This window comes from Prunus avium, chromosome 6, assembly GCF_965620075.1.
Source record: "Prunus avium chromosome 6, drPruAviu1.hap1.1, whole genome shotgun sequence".
NCBI classification, from domain to species: Eukaryota; Viridiplantae; Streptophyta; class Magnoliopsida; order Rosales; family Rosaceae; genus Prunus; species Prunus avium.
Window position 1 is genome coordinate 27,614,476 of NC_142289.1, and position 11,060 is coordinate 27,625,535.

General features: G+C 35.5%; 1 protein-coding gene across 1 annotated transcript; it reads right to left on the reverse strand.

Moving 5' to 3' along the window:
- Nucleotides 1-5,646: 5,646 nt before the first annotated feature.
- Nucleotides 5,647-6,209, reverse strand: LOC148293967 (uncharacterized). The gene is made up of 2 exons (XM_088254850.1): nucleotides 5,786-6,209; nucleotides 5,647-5,681 (listed from the first exon to the last, which is right to left on the reverse strand). The coding sequence occupies exons 1-2, from the start codon at nucleotides 6,207-6,209 to the stop codon at nucleotides 5,647-5,649; spliced, it is 459 nt and encodes a 152-aa protein (XP_088110976.1).
- Nucleotides 6,210-11,060: the final 4,851 nt, after the last annotated feature.

The following is an 11,060-nucleotide window of genomic DNA, read 5'->3' on the forward strand; positions in this document are numbered from 1 at the left end:
TCTGAACTGAACCCCACTACTACAAAAAGTGAAAAAGACGACCAGAAAAAGACGACGGTAGAAGAAAAAACCGTCGTTGTGTTTAAAAAGACGACGGTAACAAAAAACCCGTCGTGGATAAGTGACTTAAACAACTAAAAAACGGAGGTACTGTTGAATATTTTTTTATAACGACGCACACAAATAAAAAAAGCGTCGTCTTATTAAAAGGGTTTTCTTCAGAGTTCAAATCAGACAAAAAAACAACGACAGCAGGTATGACAAGCGTCGTCTTTTAAAAATCAAGTGTCCTTTTTTTGGTAAAGACATGATTGTTTTGAAAGAACCATCGTCTATTATACGTAAAGATGACGGTTTTTTTTAAAGAACTGTCGTCTATTATAAGTAAAGATGACGACTTTTTTTTAAAAAGGGTCGTCTATTATATGTAAAGATGACGGTTTTTTTTTTAAAAAGGTCGTCTATTGTGAAGTAAAGATGACAGTTTTTTTTAAAAGGGGTCGTTTATTATATGTAAAGATGACGGTTTTTTTTTTAAAAGGGTCATCTATTGTGAAGTAAAGATGACGGTTTTTTTTGAAAAAACGGTCGTCTATTATATGTAATAGATGACGGTTTTTTTTTAAAAAGGGTCGTCTATTGTGAAGTAAAGACGACGATTTGTTTAAAAAAAAGGTCATCTATTATATGTAATAGATGACGGTTTTTTTTAAAAAGGGTCGTCTATTATGAAGTAAAGATGACGGTTTTTTTTTAAAAAGGGTCGTCTATTATATGTAAAGATGACGGTTTTTTTTAAAAAGCGTCGTCTTTTAAAACACGCTAAAAAAAGGCCGCTTAAGTGAATTCGCGCTCGACAAATTTTCAAATTTTCCCCCGTCTTTGAAAACCTTATCTCTCATTAACAAGCGTCGTCTTTTAAAACACGCTAAAAAAAGGCCGCTTAAGTGAATTCGTGCTCGACAAATTTTCAGATTTTCCCCCGTCTCTGAAAACCTTATCTCTTCCTCCTTGAAACCCTCTTGAGCTCTCTAAAACACTCTCATGAAAGGTTTGATTTGAAAGTGACCTAATCTCTCAATATCCTTCTATATTTTGCTAGTGAATTCTGGATTAGTCTCTTTGCGTTTCTGGTATGTTCTTCGTCTCCCTGATTTCAAATTTTCTGTCTCTCTTGATTTGTCTGGTTTGTTTACATGTTTTTTTTTTTTTATGGTTTCTTTTTAGATTTTCTGATTTGGTTCTCAGGAGATGAGGAAGCTTGCAAATTTATAACTTTTTCTTTTGCAGGTTTTCTATGCGAGTCGTATGTTTTTTTGGTTGTTGAAAATTTGTTACCTTCTCTTTTCACCATCATTTTCTTTATATATTTTTCCTTTTGCAGGTTCTCGATGGTCTTTTTTATGCTCATTTTACAAGTTTTCTATGGAAATATGGTCCAATGGTAATATTTCTCTTCCACCTAATTTTATATGTTTATAATCTTAGCTTTTTTTCTCTCTTTGTCAATTTGATTTATTTACAGGGATGATGGAGGAGACTTCAGTTGTGCATCATTTGTCTGTTTGGATGAGGAAGGCTTGGATTAGGAGTACGTAGGTCTTGTTAGGAAAAGATTGTACTACTTAATTGGTAGGAATTATGTTTGAATCTTCAAGTTTTATGAAAGAAACTATTTTTGAGTGTATATATTCATTAATAAAGCATTATGGTTGGTTTTCCAGTTAAAATCGTTGTATAGCATCATATGAAATCAAAAAGAACTAAAATGTAGCAGTTTGGGAACTTATTAGACGACGGTTTTCATAATAAATCATGGTCTTTACAGATAATTAATGACGATTTTAATAAAAAGGGTCGTCTAATATATGTAAAGATGACGGTTGTTTTAAAAAAGGTCATCTATTATATGTAAAGATGACGGTTTTTTTTTTAAAAGGGTCGTCTATTGTGAAGTAAATATGACGGTTTTTAAAAAAAAGGTCGTCTATTATATGTAAAGATGACGGTTTTCATAAAAAACCGTCATCTTAACCTACAATACACGACGGTTTTATTAAAAACCGTCATCTTTCCTCCTATAATTAACGATCTTTACCTCTAAACAACGACGATTTTCTTTAAAAACTGTCGTCTTTACAAATAAACAACGACGGTGAAAAGCCGTCGTAATTTGACACCCAAAAAGATGGCGGTCGATTTAATGACGGTTTTCAAAGCATTACAACGACGGTGGATCCCCGTCGTCTATTTCGTTTTTTGTAGTAGTGACAAGATCTCCTTTTCCAAAATAACTCTTTCGTGAGTGAGTATCAAGTGTAGTTATTGAAGCTAGCTTGTCTACACTTGATACCAACTGAAATCACTTGTTTAAACAAATTAAACACAAAATCAAATAATAAGAAAACTGCACTTTAACTGAAACTCAATCAAGGTTCTTAAATAATAATAAAAATAAGCTACCAAAATGAAGACAAGGTTTTAAAACAGACTCCCACTAGTCCTCCCTATCAAAGCTGGACACCAATCCCATGCTTCTAACATGTCCATGAAAAACACCATTTGGCAGACCCTTAGTTAACGAATCAGCAATCATGAAATGTGTACCAATATGATCAAGCTTCACAAGACCATCCCTGACATTTTCTCTAACTGACAAATATTTAAACTTCAAATGTCTAGTGCCTGATGATCTTTTGTTGCTTTTGGTGAAGAACACTGCATCACTATTATCATTCCAAATCTGAACTGGTCTTTCAATTGAGTCAACAACCCTCAAACTTGTGATAAGGTTCTTGAGCCAAATAGCTTGACTTGCAGCTTCATAACAAGCAATGTATTCAGACTGCATAGTTGAGGTTGCAGTGTGTGTTTGCTTCACACTCTTCCACGAGACAGCTCCTCCTCCAAAAATGAATACATAACCAGAAGTGGACTTTAAAGAATCCACACATCCTCCCAAATCTGCATTTGCATAACCAACTAACTCCAGATTCTCAACTTGCCTATAAACCAAATTGTAACTTTTGGTTCTCTGTAAATATCTTAAAACTTTCTTTGCAGCCACCCAATGTGCTTGGCCTGGATTAGACTGAAACCTCCCCAAAACACTTACTGCAAAAGCTAAGTCTGGTCTAGTACAGACTTGAGCATACATCAAACTTCGTACAAGTGAGGCAAAGGGCTTGTCAACCATTTCTAATTTTTCTTGTTCAATTTTAGGTGATTGTTCCATACTCAGTTTGTCTCCTTTTGAGAAGGGAACATCTCCTCCTGCACAATTCTCCATATTAAATCTTCTCAACACCTTCTCTATGTAACCTTTTTGAGATAATCCAAGCAATCCTCTCTCCCTGTCACAGCTAATTTCAATACCAAGTACATAAGAGGCTTCTCCAAGGTTTGTCATATCAAAAACTTTTGACAGAAAAACTTTGGTATCATGTAGTAAAGTCAAATTTTTGCTTGCCAAGAGAATGTCATCCACATAAAGTATAAGAAAAATAAAATTTCTCCCACTGACTTTAATATATATACATTCATCCACAGGGCTTTCACTGAAACCATGAGACCTCACCACTTCATCAAATTTTAAATACCATTGTCTAGAAGCTTGTTTCAATCCATAAATGGATTTCCTTAATTTGCAAACCTGATCTTCTCTCCCTTCTTGAATGAAAAACCTTAGACTGCTGCATGTAGATCTCTTCATAGAGGTCTCCATGCAAGAACGCAGTCTTTACATCCATTTGATGGAGGTAGAGATTGAAATGAGCTACCAAAGCCATCATGACTCTAAATGAATCCTTTGTAGAGACTGGAGAAAATGTCTCATTGTAATCAACTCCTGCCTGATGTGTGAATCCTTTTGCAACTAGCCTAGCTTTGTATTTGTCAATGAGACCCTTGGAATCCCTTTTAGTTTTGTAAATCCATTTGCACCCTATAGGTCGACATCCTTGAGGCAATTGAACCAATTCCCATACTTTATTTTTCTCCATTGAATTTAACTCAGATTTTTTTTCCTGCAACCATTGCTTATTTGATGAACTTGTCAAAGCTTGTTTAAGGGTGATAGGATCTTCCAGGCATGAATCATTTTGCTCAGATTCTTGAAGATAAACATAGTCGCTGGACAAGGCTGACCTTCTAGCTCTTTTTGATCTTCTCACTTCCTGCTCTTCTTGTAAATTATCTTGGTTTTGTGGCTGTGCATCTATATGGATTTCTGGTTGGTTAATATTCATCTCAACTGATGCATTGACATCAACTTGGTGCATTTGAGGCACTGTTTCTTGAGGTGCTGTTTCTTCATTTTGCAAAACAGTATTTGGTAGAACTATATAGTCCTCTTCTTCAATTTCATTAGTCTGCGTGGTATTGCTGTCTGTTTGTTCATCAAAATCCAGCGTCCTAGCTTCAAAGGTTTCACTTTCTTCTTATATAAAAACTGCTCTCCCAGTTTCAACAAATCTGGTTGTATTATTTGGACAATAGAATCGATATCCTTTCGTCCTCTCTGGATATCCCATGAAAAAGCAGCTAGTTGTTCTAGCATCTAGTTTCTTTTCCAAAGGGTTATACAACTTGGCTTCAGCTTTACATCCCCAGACTTTTATATGGTTTAGACTCGGTTTTCTTTTGTTCCAAAGCTCGAAAGGTATTTGATTCACACTTTTAGTTGGTACTCTATTGAGAATATAATTTGTTGTTTTCAAGGCTTCTCCCCAAAGAAAAATAGGAAGATTTGTACTAGCAATCATGGATCTCATCATATCTTTGAGGGTTCTGTTTCTTCTCTCAGAGGCTCCATTTTGTTGTGGAGTTCCAGGGTTTGTATATTGAGCCACAATGCCTTCTTATTGAAGAAATCTTGCAAAAGGTCCAGGATTTCTTCTAGCTTCATCAAATCTGCCATAAAACTCACCCCCTCTATCCGATCTAACTACTTTGATTTTGAGATCAAGTTGGTTTTCAACTTCTGCTTTAAACACTTGGAACATGTCTAGAGCATTTGATTTTTCTGCTATCAAATACACATATCCAAAACGTGATAAGTCATCTGTAAAAGTGATAAAGTACTTAAAACAATCATGAGTTTGTGTTGGAAAAGGACCACAAATATCAGTATGAATGAGTTCTAACAGATTGGTACTTTTAATTGCCCCTTTCTTCCTTGCATTTGTGAGTTTTCCTTTTACACAACTAATGCAAATTTCATTCAATTCATCCAAGTCAAGTGGCGGCAACACATGCTCTTTGCAGAGAGTTCTAATTCTATCTTTAGAAATGTGACAAAGTCTCTTATGCCATAAGTTAGGTGATTCATTTTTGCTTTGTGTTTTGCTGGTGCTTGCAACATTCATAATATGCTCAGATCCTTTGATATTTAAAGAAAACATGTCATTCACAAGAATTCCACTACCAACTGAAATTTTATTCTTCAAAATAGAAAATCCAACATCATTGACTACTACTTCGAACTTGGCTTTAACAAGCCTAGCTACTGACACCAAATTCCTTCTCATGGAAGGTACATAAGGTACTTCAAATAAATCCAAAATAAAACCAGACTCTAACTCAATCTTGACTGCTCCAATGAATTCCACCTCTACTTGGACTCCATTGCCAACGAACACCTTCAGTTCATCCTTGTTTGGCACCCTCTTGGTTGTGAACCCCTGCAAGGAATTAGAAACATGTATTGTTGCCCCACTGTCAAGCCATCAGCTATAGTGTGATATATCAATTAAATTAGATTCAAAACAAACTTGGATTTCATTACCTCTAGCCTGCCTCTTTTCCAACCACCTCTTGTACCTGCGACACTCTTTCTTCATGTGTCCAAACTTCTTGCATAAAAAACACTTAATTCCAGTCACACCTACTGCCTTTGAACCTTTGTCATTGTTCTTGATTTTTCTAGCAGCATTGTTTTCCTTATTTCTTTCCTTGTATCCATCTTTCTTGATAAGTTTCATGTCTTGGACCAGATTGACATGATTGAGAGATTTCTCCTTCTTGATGTTTTGTTCTTCCTGAACACAGATTGCAATTAATTCATTAAGAGACCATGACTCCTTTTGTGCAACATAGGAGCTTTTGATTTGTTTGAAATCTGTAGGTAGTGAGTTGAGTGCAAGGTGAACCAACATATTGTCATCTATGTTGACTCCATGACCCCTCAGATTCATACCAATATCGATCATATTTAGAATGTGCACCCTAACACATCCATTGCCAGCATATCTCATATCTGTCAGTTTGTTGATCAGGGATCTCATCTCAGCTTTCTCAAATTCCTTAAATTCCAGGCTAATCGACTCTAGGAATTCCTTAGCATTGTTGGAAGGTGGAATACCTCCTCTCACAGTTGGTGACATAGACTTGAGCATGATCAGAATGGCCATCCTATTTGCCTTTTCCCATTTAGCAAAGTAAGCTTTTTCCTCTGCAGTTGCTCCTTCAGCAGACTTTTCTGGAGCTTGCTCTCTTATAGCCAAGTCATAGTCTAGAAATCCCAAAGCCATCTCAAGATCCCTTTTCCATTTCTTGTAGTTTGATCCATTGAGGGTTTCGATGGTGTTAAGGTTGGTAGCAAAAACTGTAAGAGTTTATTGAAACAAACAGATATATAAATCAAAACTGTCCCCAAATAATCCGTACATTATCAATTTACGCCTGTGGGCTGAAAATTGAACATGTTATAGTGATCACCAAAATATTTGATATATGAATTTCTTTCACAGGATGATTTCTCACATCTGTGGATTGAAAGCAATCACTGTTTAATTCATATATCCCATATTTTGCACCACACCACAGTGAATCACCATAACCATGATTAACCAACATCTGTGGATAGAAGGCAATCAAGGTTACGATGGTCCATTGTGCAAGATTTCTCGATCATCTTTCTTGAATCCGAGATTCTTTAATCAACCAAACCGCTGTGGCTTGCTTGGTTGATCCAAGATTTCTTGGATTCTTGATCGTGAAGCTTTCAAGCATGGATGACAAGAGCCTTATATCTGAAACATGCTTAACAGATCTATATTAATAGAAGAGTGAAAATAGACACATACTAGTAAACCTTGAACTCAGATTATTGAAAACATAATTATGTGTCGTTTCAATTATTAAGACTTTGTTAACATGCTTGGTTAAATTGCTTTTAGGTTCTAAAACATGCAACCAGGCTCTGATACCACATGTAAACTAAATTGATTGCATATAAGAGAACACTACCTTAATCTGTAGCCATTGGAATGATCGATTTAGCAACTTGACACACACAGCACTTCTCTCCAAGACTTACAAGTCCAGTTATAATCGAATTCCTTAGTCTCCACATTGGTTTGGAACTCTACGTTGATTAGCAGACCACTTGAGTGAGGTTTTTAAGACATAAAAATCTTACACGGAATACTAGCTCTATTGGTCGTGAGCCTTGATTTGCTATGGCTAATGTCTTAATGAAAAATTGACCTACAATAACCCTCATAGCTAGTCATAGTCCAATTTCCTGTAAGCTTCTACAATCTGCCTGTAGTGTACAGAAAGTGCTTGCTCTATGAACCCTTCTTAGTTTTATAAGCCGCATCATTGGAATTTCCTTCTTTATTTGATATAAAACGATGACATTGATTATCTTCACTTTTATGCCGAGGCTGCAAACTGTGTGCGCTGCGCTACCATAGAAATGGTTACAAGCCATGATTATGCCAATGTCTTTAACTTAACATTCAAGGCCAAACACATGTACAATAATTTATGTATGTATATTTTAAAAATCATTAGAAAACATTATATAAGCTACTCATACGTAGAAAAGAAAATAATATTATACAGCAAATTGAAAAAATATTTCAAACCTCTACATAATCAGGAGGTTTGGACCTCATCGTGATCAAGGCTATAGCCTTTTGAAAGTGAGAACCTATCATCCCAGGTGAAACATTAAGTCATGTAGATTTGTCCTACAGAACTTTATAATCTTGGTCGCTTATGTATATGTTCCTATTGAAGCCTCTGCTTTTCATCTACTACGAGTATATACACCTGCAATGAGAGAGAGAGAGAGAATTAATATATATATATATATGTTGACAGATTTTCTTCTCATTAGTCATTGACTTATTTCTGAGAGAATTATCTCATATGAAATTGAAAGTATATTAAGCTCCATTATACTTACAGAGTTAAGGTTGAAATTAGAGCTCTATGTATGCAAAATATTACACTGGTACAGGATCTTGTTCGAGGATTTCCTTTCCTGTAATTCCATCTTTCAAATTTTTAAAGTAAACATTGTAGTCCTTCTCGGGGGGGATTTTGAGGGTCCACTGTAAATGGCTCCCTAAATGGCACAACACTTTTAATGTCAAGGTAAACTAAGTTTAATTTTTCAAAAAATTTCTTCTCCCTCAGATTTTCCCCCTCAACCTGATTTGATGTCTTCAATATAGTCACTAAAACCCTAGCTTGATGTATTTGCAGAGATGCTAGACCCACCAGGAAAAAAGAAATCCAAAAAAAAACAAACGCCATTCAAGTTTTTGAAACATCAGCCGCCTAGGCCAGCTAGGCGGCTCCCTGTTTTTTTTAATTTCTATAAATAGTATAGCCGCGCGGCTATACGCCTTAAATAATATATTTAACAGGTATAGCCGCTCGGCTGTACTTCTTAAATAATATATCAAAGAGTATAGCCGCTCGGATGTACACCTTAAATAATATATTTAAACAGTATACACAGATAATGCATTTAACATAGTCTCTGAATATGGGCTATGTTTCTTCAACCACCACAACTACAACCAAACACACAGAATACAGATTGCTTTCAAAAATAAAAAACAAAGAAAATTTGAAAGCATAAGCAAAAGCATGCCATGTCCAAAAATCCTATGTGCTGTATCAAATACAAAATACTTCTCTACATGTCTTTAATAGATGAATGCATCCCTCCTTCAAGAACTATTCCACTGAAATAAACTCATGAACACAGACAATCTCAATGTTTCAAACAGGTAGGTCCTAAAATGAAGGAGCTAAAAGAAAGCTAATCCACAATGTTTGACAGCAGTAGTGGGAAATCACTTCAAAAGCCTCAAGACATGGATTCATACCATTAGCATTGTACCGGCTCTTAATTCATTGATATAGAGAACTAGAAAATAATCACTTAAAAATTGATACGCAAGTACTTACAAATGCAGTTGCCTTCCCCTTACTGTTTCAATAACCTCTGGATCTGCAAAATGTAATCAAACCAGAGAATACTACACAAAGTTTATTCCAAAGAAAGCTTAATCATTTTCACAAGGAAACTCACACTAAATAGTAAACAAGACTGCATCCCTTGGAGCATGAAGAGCTACATGAAGCACTGATCTATTTTCTGTGCTGTTTATCAGATCTTATCTCTATATAAGAAATCGGAGGGTATCGGTTATTAGTGGCAATCTACAAGCAGGAGGAACCCTATGAGGGTTCATGAAATGCATATTTACTTGAGTTAAACATTACAGTCAATTTGATGAAAATTAAATTGCTTAATGTCTCAAAGGAGAATACATCTTCAAGCATCTACCTTTGCCTGCCGCTACCGATGCATAAGTTACGCTGATGTCCCTCATAGTTTTGCACTGACTCGACTGCTCATATCGGAGAAAATTGATCTTTATGCTCGTTGAACAGTTCTTCAACATTTGAATCCATTGAAATATGATTGAAAGGGATGAAAAAGTGATCAAAACCAATATTCTAGATGCAGTTAACCGAAGAGCTGGAGTCAAACTCATGAGCAATGAAAAAGAACCATTTTGCACTCTAGGCAAACTAAGTTTATAATTCTTCCAAAAATGACCCTCACATTTTTCCTCTCACCCTGATTTGATGTCTCCAATATGTCAATATGAAACAGAAATAACAAGGATATCTTTAGAACCTTCGTCCTCACGAACTCAATAAATAGCAGCACTGTTAAAATCGAAAAGAAAAAAGCACATAAATTCATAATTACCAACGGATAATGAAAAATTGTTAATTAAATTTAGTGATAATCTGAATGTTTAATCAACTAAAGGCAAGAGAACAAAGGAAATTTCCATACTGTAAGATTAGTGCTGACTGCTACCATTCCATATGCTTTGCAACTGCATTATGCCTGAAATTGTTATGCTCAATCATGAGAAAGAGAGAGGGGCATGCAGATATTCAAAACTTACATTTTATCTGACAAAATCAATGATTAACTACAAAGACATAATAAACCTTCACTCCATCATACCATCTTGAGGACTAAATTATTCAATTATAAAATTACTAAGCTATTCCAAATATGATTCATTCCCGCCCACTCCCAAGCTCATACACGTTTGTTTAAATTAACCCAAAGATTATTAAGCAAAAATCCTGAACTGAAACAACGTGTTCGTATACTTGAAGAAGTGCTAGCAGTGCACTAACCCAAGAGAAAATGAAATCCATTCCCTAAGGGTTCAAACGTTCGACATAGTTTCAGCTGTTGTAAAGGTCTTCGAAACTACCACAACTGCAAATATCAGAAACGGAATACTGCCACTCTTTATGGGCCATGTTAGTGGATTTTTACAGAACGCATCTAAATCCCTTAACCCAACTTCCAAGACTACAACCAAATATTTACACAGAGAATGCATCTAACATAGTCTCTAAATATGGGCTATGTTTCTTCAACCACCACAACTACAACCAAACACACAGAATACAGATTGCTTTCAAAAATAAAAAACAAAGAAAATTTGAAAGCATAAGCAAAAGCATGCCATGTCCAAAAATCCTATGTGCCGTATCAAATACAAAATGCTTCTCTACATGTCTTTAACAGATGAATGCATCCCTCCTTCAAGAACTATTCCACTGAAATAAACTCATGAACATAGACAATCTCAATGTTCCAATCAGGTAGGTCCTAAAATGAAGGAGCTAAAAGAAAGCTAATCCGCGATGTTTGACAGCAGTAGTGGGAAATCACTTCAAAAGCCTCAAGACATGGATTCATACCATTAGCATCT

Coding starts and splice junctions, on each gene's coding strand:
- LOC148293967 (XM_088254850.1), bottom strand. CDS start 6,209: ATGATCGATATTGGTATGAATCTGAGGGGTCATGGAGTCAACATAGAT. Junction 5,682..5,785: donor GGAAAAGAGGCAGGCTAGAG/GTAATGAAATCC, acceptor AATTCCTTGCAG/GGGTTCACAACCAAGAGGGT.